Source organism: Pleuronectes platessa, chromosome 22 (assembly GCF_947347685.1).
Source record: "Pleuronectes platessa chromosome 22, fPlePla1.1, whole genome shotgun sequence".
Classification (NCBI taxonomy): Eukaryota; Metazoa; Chordata; class Actinopteri; order Pleuronectiformes; family Pleuronectidae; genus Pleuronectes; species Pleuronectes platessa.
In genome coordinates, this window is record NC_070647.1 from 13,483,823 (window position 1) to 13,499,613 (window position 15,791).

At 43.1% G+C, this 15,791-nt stretch overlaps 1 protein-coding gene across 1 annotated transcript in view; it reads left to right on the forward strand.

Annotated features, from left to right (window-relative positions):
- The window catches only part of exoc4 (exocyst complex component 4), a 106,379-nt gene that overhangs the window by 28,267 nt on the left and 62,321 nt on the right, over positions 1 to 15,791 (forward strand). The window contains exons 9-11 of the mRNA XM_053415040.1: positions 197 to 342; positions 586 to 674; positions 14,581 to 14,677. Of these exons, the coding sequence (XP_053271015.1) occupies positions 197 to 342; positions 586 to 674; positions 14,581 to 14,677 (332 nt within the window). The remainder of the gene's footprint in view (positions 1 to 196; positions 343 to 585; positions 675 to 14,580; positions 14,678 to 15,791) is intronic.

The window sequence follows — 15,791 nt, forward strand, 5'->3', positions numbered from 1 at the left end:
AAACAACCCCTTAAAAATCATTGTCGACTGTAGACACAGCTTGTTATGCAAAGACAACAACCTGAACCTGTGTCACCCAGTGAAAGGCCATTATTGATACCATAAAGGCCATTATCCCATTAAGATAAGACTAAGATGGTCCTTACTTTCATTCTTGTGCTTCTTGACTTCTCATATTTTGCTCTGTGTTGTCTAGGGTCTGCTGATGGAATACCTTGATGTGAAGAACAGCCGGAGTGCCACAGAGCCATCGGCTCACAACTCCTACGCCAGCACGGGCAGTGAGTTCGCTGCCTTTTTTTCCAAGAAGAAGCCGCAGCGTGCCAAGCAGTCTCTTTTCAAGTAAGGATCAAATCTTTTGCTCTACGGTTCATGTTTGTCCAAAAATATAGGAATAAAGTATTTCCTATACAAGAGACTTTATCTCAAAAGACAAAAAGTATCTTTAATGTTACATTATTCGGTTTAACATCTCATACCCAAGGCCGCTGATCTTTGGATCCCCTCCCCTGCAGCTTGCTGTTGCATTATTTATGTATTGTTGTATTGTGTGCCCACTTGTTAACCCTTTGGTGTGTTTTGCAGGTTTGAATCGTCTTCCCATGCCATCAGCATGAGTGCCTACTTGAGAGAGCAGAGGCGAGAACTCTACAGCAAGAGTGGAGAATTACAAGGTGAGGAGGGGGATGGAGGGATGAATGTAGAGAGGGGCGGTGCATAATACTCCTGAACAGCTGGAATGGAGAAGGGTAGAAGGATGGTGAGATGAAGGGGAAAGGGGGGGGGGGCGGGGTGGCAGGGCAGAAGGTGGGAAAAGTATTGACTGAAATGTGGGAAAAGGGAAAAGTGTGAGAGAGAGACGAGAATAAATTGGGTTGGGTTTTGCGGCGTGGGGGATAAAGCAGCAGAGAAAAGAGCAGCAAAGGTTAGGGCTGGGTGGAGGGATGAAAAGGTGGAGAACTGTTGGAGGTGTATGGGTTGACTGAGAGAAAAGATCTGAGTAGAAGACACAAGACTTACTAGCTTACTGGAGGGACAAAAGTAGAGGCTACATGCAGATAGATCGACGGGCAGATGTGTGAATCTTGCCTTATTGAGTTTACTGACAAGGTGTAAATTGAATTGTCAAAGATGGAGGCGGGGGGGTGGAAGACTGCTGCCATACAGTGAATCAAAATATAATGAAGTGCTGTTGAGACAGAGACCGCATGTCACAGATTGAAAAGTGACAGGTGTCTATAGGAACAGGAAGGCGGCCAGCGGAGGAATGTGGAATGGCAAAAGGCAGAGAGCAGGGTGACTCTGCAACCCACCAGCAGGTCAGGGGCCTTGAAAACCGCTCATCCAAAGTCATTCTCTCTCACACATACACACACAAACTCACAAAACAGAACACTGAGTGAGCTACACAGCCAGACCCTGGAGAGTCCATGCTGCTCCACTGCTGCTGCTTCTTCTGTCTCCCTCTGACTGTGTTTCTCTGCCCGCGACCTTGAGGTTTCAATCAGCGGTGCCTGCCAGCGCTGTTTGTCTGGTACTACTCACCGAGCTCCTCGTTGACATTGTTTGGAGAAAAGAGAAATAGTTAAACGGTGGTGGAAGTAGATTAGTTTGGATTTTTTTAGAGAATTCTGTTTATCAAAGCATGCCAAAATGTTTTTTTTTGACAATATCTTCATATTTGTGTCTAGAATTCACTAGATCCAGATTTTTATTTGAATCTGCACCGAATTGCACACACTCAAAAATAGCACTCCCCTGAACATGACAGATTTTCTCTATCTATCAGGATTTATGAATTATTCTCTGATAAATCAACAATAATTTTGCAAAACACCCAATCTCCAATTCTAAAGAAAGCAGAAAATGAATCCTGGATCTGCCCCATAATCCAGATCCAGTCCAATATTTCGTAGGATCTTCCCTGACCCATAACAAATCCTTCCACCAAGTTTTGCCATCATCCGTCCAGTAGTTTTTGCATAATCCTGCAAACACACAAACAAATATAAGGAGACAAAAACATTACCTCCTTGATAGAAGTAATTAGGGTTCTGTATACATCTTAAAAACAACCTTTAAAAAACTCCACTGAAGTATATTTAATTACAGGCTGAACCACCAATTTTTAACAAGTCATACTGCATATAGTGTGTGAATGTCTACAGAATGTACTGCTCCAGCTCCCCACCATCACCACCACCACACAAAAAGAACAGCATTGATTAGCTGCGGATAAAGGAAAAACCTCAAATAGCTTTCAAATAACAGCTCACTCTTTTTTTTTTTTACTTCTTCAATCTGTCGGCGCCACAGAAAGAAAGTATGGAAAAAATCTGATTTTTGACTGGCTGAATGCCTCGGAGCGTTCATAAGGAGATGAGATTTCTTCTGCGCTTTCATTTTACCTGTCACAATGCGTGGCGCCGGCCACGAGCCCCGGCCGGCGCCCTGAATGGCTGCAGAGGAGATTGAAGGAGTGAGAAATCATTTAGAAAAAGTGAAATAAGTCGACTGTGATGGCAGGAGGGGGAAGGATGGATGCAGCGGAGGTGGGGTGGGGGGGGTTAAAAGTCATTGTTTTCATCAGGGTCCAGCGAAGAAACCATTAAGAGATTTCTCAAGGAAGAAATTAGAAAGAAAATATATATTGGACTGTGTGGAAAGGGACTTCTTCTTCTGCTTCAAATTAAACTTCCTGTAGGGAGGGAGGGAGGGGATGAAGAGTTAGAAAAAGCGAGATTGAGTTGATGAGTTCTTCTGGCTCCGGGATTACTCAACACTCCAAGCTTAGTCATGTGTGTCTCTCAGTCTCTCCACTCGGAGTTTCCTGAATTCTTTTTCCCTCAAAGGCCTGCTTCAAGTCAATAGAGTTATTAACTCAAACGCTTGCCAACAGCCGCGGAAATAAGAGTTTGATTGTCCAATTTTTTAATCCAGCTATGCGCCGTTAACAAATGCATGAGAATGGTCACATACCAAACAAAGTAAAGTCCACGAATGATTCTGTAGTCCGTGCACTTTTTCTGTTTCACACATCTGTGCACGAGTCGAGGAAAGATAAGAGCAGCTGTATGTGTGATGATTTAGTAATCTATCCACAATCACACATCTCTGATGGGTTTGAAATGAATCTGTAATTCCTGTAATTTATGTCCCCTGAGTGTTGTAAGGACACGCCATATATCATCACACACACACATACGGCTGCGTGGACACACATTCAAATGCCTCGCGTACACACACACACAAACATGCAGGGGGACTTAATTGCCTGCGTTCTCCATCTGAGCGTGCCTCGTATGCTTCAATTAATCCAATTCTCCATCTAAAGACTTTATTATGGCTCCATATGCAACCACATCTGGAATATGTGTACGTAGTGAGACTGCCGCCAAGAGTATGTGCAAGTTGTGTAGTTCACATACATACAGCAGACCCTCAGCTGTCGGTCTGAATGTGTGTCTACTCTCTGCAGGTGTGTTTGTAGCCCCTGCAAACCGCTACCTTTCTGAATCACACAACCTTAATCCAGATTCAATCACGTCCCCTATGAATAAATGATGAAAACAACATTGTTCAAGCTACAGATGTGTTTTTCTTTCCTTCCCCGCTGCACGTCTCCCAACCGCTACACTTCTCCATCCTCGACCTCCTGTCTTTTTTATTGCCTCTCTGTTGTGTGTTTGCGTTGTGTGTGTGTGTGTGTGTGTGTGTAGGCAGCGGATGACTCAAAGTGCCCCAGTGGTCATCTGGGAGGCGAAGTGTGAATATAGAGTATCTCAATAACTACTGCAGTCCACACCAAGCCGGCGATGCATTAGCAGAGTTTTGTGTTTTCTTATTTTATTTCTCTTTGTGCTGTGGCCGCTCCTTGTGTTCGGTGCGATATTGCTTCGCCCCGGGGCACGTTTGAAGCGACACCCCCGAGGGCCGTACACAAAGCCTGCCTATCACCACAAGCTCTCCCGGACACGCTCGCATCAAACCCCCCCCCCCCCCCCCCCCATCTCCCTTTTCCCTGCGGGCACATACGTATTCTGCCATTTCCAACTTCCTCGCACCTCCGACCTCCCACCACGCCCAAGACTCATTCCTAATCAACTCGCTTCCAAATCTGTTTCACAGATCTGTTTGACTTGTTCACAGGGTGTCCGGCAAACAGAAAAGAAGAGCCCCATATATATATACAAACAGTGTGGTGATGAACACCCTAACCCACCCCCTTTAATACCTGTCTGCTCAGTCGTTAAAAAAAAAAACAGTATGTTGTTTTCAGGGCTTCTTGTTTATGTATAATAGCCCCGTGTCCCCATGGGAAAAGGGAGGAACAGGGAAAGGGGGAGGAGTGACTGCTCAGGGCAACCAGGAGTGGTGTTCCTTGTCAGGCTGATTCCAACACCCCAACAGGCAGGGGAGGGAGGAGAGGTGCAAATGGAAAACTGTCTGGCGGGAAGACATTGAGGTGGAGGTAATGGTGGGTGGGATATCCGGGGTGGGGTTGGCAGATGTTAATAGCCACGTGTTCTCAGAGGTGTGAGCGTGTGCATGTGTGAGTGTGTGTGTGTGTGTGTGTGTGTGTGTGTGTTTGTTGCAGAGAGAGTATGATCCTTCAAATTGATGTGTGGTGGTGGACACTTTACCAAACTGGGCTTGGGATGGAGGGTATTACATTTGCAGAAACACTTTTGACTGTTCAGAAAGATGATGGAGTCATTAGAGGAGGTTTCGCCTCACCCTCATCGGCTCCAATATTCTACCCGGAGAATCTCTGGACAATTGGGATCCTGAGATATTTGGATTCATCTCAGCTTTATCCTCAGTTTAACCGCATTCTCCAAACGACTCGCCAAATAATTGCTCTCAGATCAGCTCCTAAATCTTCGGCCACCCTCCAGTAAATTCCCTGAATCCATTTCACTGTAAAAATCTACCCTTTGCACTAATCATTCATTTCCCAATCATTCATTCTCTTAATTTGTTGTTCAAGGATAATGGATGTGCATTTATCTCGTGCACTGATCAATACTTGACTTCCATTGACCTTGCAATTATGATTTATCATATTCATAGACTGTACCTGGATGGGGTTGAACTTTGTCGGTTGAAAAGTCAATAATTATTACGGTAGTATGATGCTGAAATGTCAAAGACACCTGCTTAGCTGTGATTGATGCCCCCGTCTCTAATCTGTCTTCTACGTTGATGATCTGTTGTGGTTCAATGTTTCCTGCTCAGCTTCTCTTTACGGTGTCAGGTTGACATTGAGATTTGTGTGCGAGTGCATAAGTGTCTCAACCCGGAAGATAAATCGTGAGCAAATCAAATCATGTTCCAATAAGCAGTGTTCCGTATGTTCATATTAATCCACTGAAAGTAAGTGTCAGTCAAAGGATTGAAAGAAATCCAGTATCTATAATAAAGTAGCTATCGTGGTTAGACAAGAAAGACTGTAGAAGCAGAGAAGGCACCAATTCACCTACTTAGAAAACTCTGTCCTGTGCTTGTGGCCTTCATCAAGTTTAGAAAGACAACATGAACTGTAGTTTGTAGCACCCTCACTTTTTTCCCTCGTGTGTTCTGTTCTTTAGCGCAAGCAGAGATTAATTGAACTGACCCACACAGTTGGATTTCTTTATTTTTAACTGATTCATAAAGCTTATGTATTCAGGCTATTCTAAACTTTAAATCACATCTCATGCGCTACGAAAGAAAAATACTATTTTCAATAAACCCCTAATGTCATTTTCTTTCTTCCCCAAAAGTTCTTTACATTTTTCTTCCTCATTTCGCAACAGATTAAATTTGATGGGACAGGTTATATAAAGGAGGTCTCATTACTTTCACCCATATCTTAGAAACCTCTGAAATGTACGGAAGTTGCATTGTTATGGAAAAGGATATTTAGGGAAGTATCTTTTCTTTTACTTAAAATCAATAATATTTTTCATTGATTAACTTTACCTACAGCAAAAACCAGACTAAACAAAGATAGATTCACACGTTAGTAATAGGGCTGTGAAATGATTAAAAATTTTAATCAAATTAATCACAGGTTTCTATGGATTAATCATGATTAATCACATTACCGATTTTTTCGGAATATTTTTGTGAAAACAAGATTTATGACATTTAACTTTTCTTTTGTGCTGCAACTCAGCAGTTCTTCAGCAGTTATCATTGCTTTTCCATATGGAACATTAATATAATCTTCATCCTAAACAGAATTCGGGTTCCTTAGCCATTGTGTGGTTGAATAAAACTTTTTTTTTTAAATTAAACAGAAATTATTTGAGCTTCTTAGCCATAGGATGGTTGACATTTTTTATATTTTTTGTCACACAACCATTAACCACACCATGATACAATCTAATGCCTCTAAAGGCCCTCTTAGCTACTCGGTCTTTAGCCAGTTGGTGAGGCAAACTAACTTGTTCAAATTCTCTGACAGTAAAGCTGACCGCTTCTTTTGCACAATGTGTCCGGCGAGTGAGTCTGGTTTGGCGCATTCCACTTGAACGCCCCTCGCCGAGCAACACATGCTTCGCGTTGCGGTGGTTAGGCGGGTATTGCTACGGTGAAACGATAACTTCTCGCAGATTGTGCATATCACCTTGGTTTTACTGAATGTTCGATCTTTGTTTTTTTGGAACACGATCTTCCCGTCCAGAAGGTCCTCAGGTTCATCAGAATTATCCATGTTGTTTGTTTGTTTGAATGGCAGCTGCCGTCTGACTGCATTAGAGCGGCGACTAGTGCAGAGGCGGCGGAATTGGAAGGTCCTTCTGCGCATGCGTTAAATGCGTTAAAAAAAACAAACGAATTAATCCTGTAATTTAATCATAACGCGTTAACGCGTTATTTTTCACAGCTCTAGTTAGTAACCTTCAGATACACTTCACACTAACGTTATTCACAGTAGAACATTACCCAGGAAGCTGAGTGATTTAGAATATGGGCATATCCGGTCAGTGACTGATGAGTGCTTTCACACTGGTCCGATGTGTGTGTCTGTGTGTGTGTGTCTGTGTGCGCTACATTAAGTATGCATGACAAGCTATGTCATGAATGATATGTTGGACACGTCGTAATTGAACGACTCGGTGTAACCACGTTCTGTGCTCTGCAGGAATGTCACTGGAAATTGACTTTTCCTCTCTTGTTCCCGGAGCCAGACCTTTTATGTATCGCTTTGTTCCAGCAGCGACATAACTGGGTTTGTAGATAAAATGCGAGGTACCTCTGTTACCCGACAGGCTATTACCGTGGAAAGCTTGTATTTGTGTTGGGCATGAAAGCAAATACGCAAGAGCTCTGCATATTGTGGAAAACAGGGACACACACAGACACACACACTTTGCTGCAGATGTCCTGGCTCTCAGTCGTTATTTTGAAAGTGTTATCTTGGTCTCATTGTGTTCAATTTGCAGAAAGATTTGAGCGGAGTTGATGATGATGGTTAAAACTACATTAAAAGATGTGATTTCTTTCCCTCTCCTTCGAGACGCACACACTCACAAACGTACAGTGTCGGATTTGTATCTGCTGTGGGGCCGGTGATTGAATTACAGGAGCTCTGGTGTTGAAATTAAAGGGCAAGACAGACAGTGTGGGAAATGCAATGTGGCTTGTAATGATAATGATTCCCAGGTGTTGTGCAGCTCACAGAATCAAATGGACAGAAGCATCACAATGGGAAAGACATTGCAGGCAAGTTACGGAGAGACTGATATTGGAGTTTCCAGCGTTGAACTCACTGTTGCTGTCAGACGTTTGCTGAATCTTTATGGAGCTCATTCTACTACATTGCTTATTGCGCTTTTGTTTCTTTTCAGTTTGTGGAGTTACGTCTCTCCATTGTGAATCACGGATGATTATCCAAACACAAGCCAGCAAACACCTGCTGGAATAAATCTCGGTACGAGCCCGGGACTGAAACTGGATGTCAACCAAAAATCACTCTCTTTCTTGATAGATTGTTGATGCAGGGCTCTGGGGTAGAAAAGTCTCAGGGGGGAAATATCCGTTCAAAGAAATATCCGCAGATGTGTCGACGGGGTCTCGACACACACCTGGGTAAGGTGACAAACCCGTTTCTCAGTCATTAAATGCTGTGAGAGGATAGAAGTGCAAGAAATAGAAATGAAAGGGGGACGCAGAGGACAGCAGAAGGAGAAGAGAGCAAGGTTGTGCTAGTTTACACAGGGGAGACTCTAATCAGAGACAAAGAGCTCGGTGTACTTTTCCAGTCTGAGGCTAATTTTAATCAGCATTGGTCTTGTCAGTATTGGCGGCTTGGACTGCTACCTCTGTGTTTACTTTTAATCTCCGAGCTGCTGATTGGAAAAGATGGAGGGATGAAAAGGGGAGGTGGGAGAGAGGGAAGGAGGGAGGGAAGAAGGGCGTGCGGGACTTGAGGCTGTGAAGATCCTGGCACCTGCGCCGCCGCAGCCGCACCGGTGGCCCAGCAGATAAACACACACCTCCTGCTTTCCCAGCATGCAACAGGTCCTTCCGTTAAAGACTTGGAGTGTGCAGTGTGCTGACTGATTCCCTGCTGGGCCCAATCAAAGATGTGATGACACTTGGTTTTCTGGACGATTAGACCCACGGTTCTTAATACACACCTACACACACACACACACACACACACACACACACACACACACACACACACACACACACACACACTCACACACAGGTGCACACGTGTGCACTCAATCACTCATACCTAAACCTTTTTTTTATGGTTGACAGATTCAAGAGATCATGGCAGTGAAGAGTGTTTTTAAACCCTCTGTGATTGGAGCGAGCACTGAGATTCTGCTTTCAATCATAATCCACAAAATTATTTTCTATAATTATAAACACTTTCTGTAATATGTGCAGTTACAGGGAAACCTTATTGGCTTAGATCTTCCAAGAATGATAGTCATGAGTTTTCCATCAAGGGTGTCAGCTTCCCTTTTATGGTCATATGATACACCAATCCGAGAGCAATCTCCCATTCCCTTTATAACCCAGGTGCACTTGCACCATTTCGTATTGCTATGATGATGGAGGATTTTCCAGGTAGTGAATGAGAACGCTTCTCTGCAGTGGAAACATCTGCTCGCGCTTGTGCGTGGAGTGAAAGCTCCACAGCAGACGATCTGCATGTGTAACAGGAAGAGTGGAGCTGCATATTAGGATCCTGATAATATCTTCTTTAAAAAAAAAAAAAGGGAAATGCTGCAAATTCAGAACAGGTTGCAACGTGCGAGCAAAGCACCAAACTACCCCTCAGTTTAAAAGCAACATAACCGTAGATGCACCTGCATTACAGCCCTAAGTGGTGCTTGATGTTTCATTATGAGTCCACTTACTGGTCGTGCCTGTGTATTAAGGCTACTTCCAAACAACTACATTTTTGTTTGTAAACCGAGTAAAATGCAAATGTTGGGTGGATGCTGCCTATGTTTACTGAAATGTTGTGGTATTATATTATGGGGGTTAAAGCAGGGATAACACGTATAGGCAGACAAATTGAGACCAGATGGCATTTGATATTTTAGTTCTCAAAACTTTTTACTGACGTTTGGATTTTAGACACGTGCCAGTCAATGTTTGTTTGTGTGAATGATTTATTTACTTTCATATCTTATACAATGTTCTGTTCAGATGTCACATTTTGGTTAAAGCTACTGTTTTTCTATTGTTAATATATTAGGGGTTCTACCTTCTCAACTTATATAAACTTGCTGATCTCAATGAATCAGTGTAAGGTAAAATATTTTTTTTTTTAGCAGCACAACAAATATTCTTTCTAGTTTTAGCTGTTTTGTACAAACACAGTTGAGTGAAGGACTTTTTAAATAAAACAACTACCACTTACAGTTTACAGGTAGATGTAGCCTGCACTGGTTTACATCGCTGAAGTTTGACAAACAAACAAACAAACAAACACAACGACACAAATTCAAAGGATTATTGTCACCAACATGTCCCACGTTCAGGATGACAATCCCTCATGTCTCAAAAGACACATTCTGCACAATGAATATTCATCACGCTACTGGAGTGCGTTGTTGTCATACCACCGCTGACAGATGTGCATTCATTAAACTGGAGACCACGGAGACACATTGTACGCAACAGTGACACTTTTAATAATTAATTCAACTCATTTTACACCTGAATTTATTTATGCTATCATTTATTTATACGGTTTATTTTCATCTGGGGAGTAGCTCTGGTGTCCCGGTTGGTGGAGAAGCAGATACCATCCCATTAAATTAATTTTAATAATTGAAGGCTCTCATTAAGACCCAATCAGGCATGAAGACAATCTGACTGGAATGGGATGCCCGGAATTGACCGGAGACTCATACATTATTGACACAGAAACCGATCTTATTTGATCAGCGGGTTTTCAGCCTCAGTGGATGTGCTGCCGACTGTCTGATTTCTTTGCGAGCTTGTGGTCGCGCACACATATAAAAATCTATATCTACATATGTGATATGTGCTCGGAAATATATTAGCTGAATTGATCGCTCTCGAACTCGATTTCATAGCAGCTGCAGACAGGTTAGGGCTATCAGAGTGAAAATTGGATTATCATCTGTGTTGTAATAACGTATTTGAATCCAGATTCTGCACAGGATTGTCAATCATGGAGTTTTACCTGTTTTCTTATAGCGTCAAAAACTAATTAGAAAGTCATCCAAAGCTCCAGCTGTCAGTCCTCTAATAAAACCACAGTTCAATTTACTAGTTCCAGATTTGTATTTACATCTACACCAAATTTTGCACACTCTTAAATATTATTCCCAAAGAAATCAAAGACGACCTAAAATGAAACATCAAACATGGAACATGGCCTCATTCAGCTTATAAGCAAACCATTCCCGTACATTCTATAAGAAGAGACAGATGTTGCACTTTCCTAAATGTCAACTGGGATGGTTTAATGTTGACCTCTGCTCTTCACCACCACGGCCAATTGTTTTCCAGCTTTGTGAGCCGTCATTGTGTGTTTGTTTGTGCGAGGGACGGTGATTGTGAGTCACTTACGCCAATCAGCCGGTGGCTCTGCTGCCAGTCCCAATCCAGAATCCCTCCAACAGGGACCACAGGTGTCTTTGATCCTCTTCAGCTTGACCTTTGTTTGATCACACGCGGACACACAACGCAGCATGACGCAAAGGGCTGTAAGTGAGAGATTACAGCTGTGATCACAACGTGGACACGAGTCACATGAACAAAACAAAAGAAAAGTCGTCTTATACATATTTCAGGTATGTACGTTTGCAGGACTGTATATTGTCGAAATATTACATTATGAAACAGTACTCATGCTGTGTGTAGAAAGGTTAAATTTAGAATTGTTCTAATCATGGTATCAGTGTGTGATCATCTTTAATGACCCTGAAAAATCATATTGTTAAAGCTGTTCATACATTTGAATTTTCAATTTAACTTGATTGTAGTTGATTGTCTATATTTAATGATGAGAATATTGTACTTTTAATGGAGAGAAAGAACCAAACTTAACATATCATTTTCAGTAACACCAATTAGAAAGTGTTCTCCAGGAGAACATATGCAATAGACAATTTAAAAAAAGCTGTAGTTCAGGTACATGCAAACACAACAAACCAGGAAATACACAATATTTTGAAAAAGCATCTGTGTTTGCCACTGTGTTTGTTTTTTCACACAGCCTCACACATTTACACTACTGAGCAAAAAAAAACAGATCGAAACAATTTGTAAATTAGGGTTAGAGTGTTTCCCCTTCCTCGTCTTTCTGGTCTTCCTCATCTTGTCCTCTCTCGGATGCGTATGGGAAAACACTCCGGTCCCTGGAGAGTGCGTTAAAGAAGGCATCACACGTTCATTCTCTCCCTGCCTAAATCTGAGCCGGGGCCGGAATTCATCACAGGATCAAACCTGTTTCTCATCAAACCCAAGAAAGTGTGGATAATGCAATTTCACTAAGTCACTGCTTGACTTGATTGCATGAGGGCCGGGGGGGCGCGTGCTAAGGCACCGCAGGGGGGTGGACGGGTGTCACCGTTGCCAGTGTGTGTGAACATGTATGGCGATCTGTGTAGTTTCGGTTTATCCATTTGTTTTCTCTTTGTGTCACTACACAACTCACGGTTTTGTGTGTATGTGCATGTATATATATACATCTGCACCTGTTAGTTACTCTGCTTTAATCCACGGATGTTTTTATGGAGGGACGTTGTTTGTCTCGTGTGTTGCAGAGCGGACAGTGGCCCTCGGGGGGGGATTTCAGGCAGATTTGGCCACATTAGAATGTGTCACTTCTTCCTCTTTCCGCTGCTGTCCCAGTGAGCACCACTCCTCCACACCACCCCTCCCAGTAATCCAGGATCAGACCACACACCAAGGGACACTAATGCAATAGACAGTCATCCAAACAACAAACAAAGAATCCTCAAGCGCTCACACACACACACACACACACACACACACACACACACACATGCAGACACACAAGCTCTCACAAACAAAGTCGCACTTTGGAACATGGTGTTGAGAGGGGCCTGGCAGCAGATCGGTGGCTTCCTGACCTGGAACCGGAGCCGACCCCGTCACGTCCAGACAACTCTGAGGAAACACATGCATATTAATGCTGTTGTGTTTAATATTCATCGGTATTACGGCCCGTTGGCAGCTGGTCCCAGACCCCACGGATCAATGAGGTCTCCCCCCCCCGCTCCTTTGTCTGACACAGATGCAGATGTTTAGAGCATGAAATTGAATTGGTCACCGTCATTGCAAAGACTCTCCCCCCAAGTCTGTGACATGTTGATGCAATTCATGGATCTTGAGTGTTTGCAAGTTGATGATGAGGAAGCATAAGTTTAGCCATGTTGATGATTAAAGAGAGAGGGAGAGAGAGAGAGCACGAGGGGGGATGAGCAAAAGGGTGCGTTGGCGGCATCTTTGTTTAGGAGCCTGTAATTGAGTCTTAATTGAATTGGCACCAACGGAAGGATGAGGAGATGGAGAGAGAGACGGAGAAAGAGATGCTGGAGTGAATTGGAGCTCATCTCTGTCTCCACGTGGGTTTCCCCCCCCGAGAGTCCTGAATCAGAAAACCCTTGATTTGAAAAGTTTGGGACGGGATGAAAGCCTTCGTCTTCATTTAAATGAAAACACGACGAGGGTGTTGTCTCCGCCTACTTTTCAAATGAAACTTGTTCCATTAGAAATGGGTTATGGAGCCCAGCACAGGGAACAATGGGCTGATATGCATTTGAATGCAAGGCCAGGCCGGCTGCACAGGTAATGCTGAACAGGCTTTCACACTACGGCAGGGGCGTCTTTGTGTTGTATCACACGAGCTTTAGCGAGGCCATATTGGATTTGGAAATGAAACACAAGCAACAGCAGAGCAAAGGCTTTGTGCCTAACTGTAATCTCACCATTTCTGAACACACACACACACGCACGCACACACACACACATTGAGTAACCTTCGAAACCCTATCAAAGGAGCTTGGATTACCATCTTGTTGGATTTCTGTCCAGGGTACCAGCTCACTTTCTACACTTGACATCACATCACACTTAATTTCAGCTGACCACAATGCAACAGGAAAGTGCGCACGGCATCTTGAGGGTATTATTCTCAGAGTCCTAAAATCTTGGAATCAAACTTTTTAATAAGCTCAACACACACAGACGCACACACACTGTTGAATTCTTTATGTATCAGACTCCCTTGGTTTTCAATCTAGACAGTTATTTATTGCATTGTCTGGTTTCTTCCAGTCTCCGAGTTGAATTCTTACTTCTTGCCATGGGATTTAACAATAAAGCCTAAATCAAAAAAATTCAAATGAATAACATTGTCTCGACTGCATAAAGACAGAAATACCACCATGTCTTCTCCTTTTCCTATTCTCATTCATCCCCCTTTCACAATTTGTTTGTGAACACTGTAAACCTATGGTAAACATATGCATGCATAGTGGTCTTCCAAAACTTTTAGACACACACACACACACACACACACACACACACACACACACACACACACACACACACACACACACACACACACTAACTATTTTGCTCCGGAGTTTGCTTTATTGACAACGAGCCACAATTTCTCCATCAATTATATGGATTACTTCAGGTTGAGTGGAGGTAATGAGCTCCGGTGTTCTCTCTCTCCCCGATGATCTCCCCTCTTCCCCCCCGTCTGCAGCCCTCCCCCTGTAACCCCCAACCCCCCAATTTCTTTCCAGTACATGACAATGATTATTTGATCAAACCTGATAGCTGTGGGGTTTACCCACGCAGCGATGCAGGGGGTTCGGATGATTGTGTGCACGCGGGATGCATTTAGATCTAGTGGTGGCTGAGTTGATGTGTTTATTAGAACCGAAGGTGTCAGCGAGGAGCTCAGAGACGTCCACCGAGCGGGACGTGGCGTCTCGTTAGCAGTCTGGGTCGGTCCAGTTGACAGCAGATCTGACTCCTCTTGATGTCCGCTGCAGAGTACCCCCCCCCCAAGCAGCACACACATAGAGTCACGTCCTGTTTCCTCTGTTCTAGGTGGAGCCGATGACAACTTGATCGAAGGGGGAGAGATGAAGTTCGTGTGCAAGCCAGGAGCGAGGAACATCACTGTGATCTTCCAGCCTCTTCTCAGGTACAGCACTGAATGATAACACTCAACACCTCAGATCAAACTTCATCAGAGGCATGTGATATGTGATCAGCAACACAGAGCAGCAAAAAGCTCAGTTAATAGTCTCTCAACTGAAATAAGGCCCTTTATTCTCAGTTGAGCATGAGTAAATGCGGAAGTACCATAAGTGGGGTACAAATATGTCTTAATTACACTTTGGGGTTTCCCGCTCTGGACAGGAACATTTCAGGGCTGTTTTCTGAAGCTGTAATCCCAGTAGAGTCTTCTGCTTTCCAATTTGAAGTAATCCGATTAACACAAACCAGTTCACAAACAACAAAACATGCTCTTTCTACTGGATTCAGTTAGATTCCATTAGTTTAGCTATATGTACACTATACGTTAAAGGGTCTCCAGTGTCTTGGTGGTCTGTCAGACAGGGTAAGCCAGGCCACAATACATGTAAAGCCAGGGACATGACTCAATACCAGTAATGTAAACTAATCCCATTACAGAGCCACTTAGTGACTATCCATCGATTTCAAACTTTTTAATTTTTTGTGAGAAACAATAAATCAAACGTGATGTAATAGACTGTACTCTCGGTTTCCAAACATTTTTTCTCGATACCATCCAGGAATTGGGATTGACTACCGCCCGTGCTTTTATTTCCCATTAAATTTGAGTATTCTGGAAGGTTGTCTTTGTTAATGTTCTGTATGGTAGTTTTCTATACTGCGCAGTGGTCCCAGTAGAGTAGTGTAAATCTAATACTGAAGCAGTTTAATTGAATTGGCCGCTGTGCAGTGATACATTGCCTTCTAGGATCCATTAAACAGAGATGTTTCCCATTTCCACACTGTGGTCCTCGGCCTACACTTTTTAACATGACGGGGAATATTTCAATGCATGGAAGTAGGATTAGAATTCCCTTCTGGAAAAACACTTTGTTGGTCGCTTAAAATTCCATACGTTTGGCTGGTGAACAGAGGTGATGAGTGTCAAACTAGATGGTTAAACAAGTTCTCTGGCATCGATCTTCTGTATGTGTTTGTTTTTTAAAGGGTGTAATCTTTTAAAGGGTTTAATCTGATAGCAATTATCACTTTCATAAAGGATTTGTAGCATATAACTG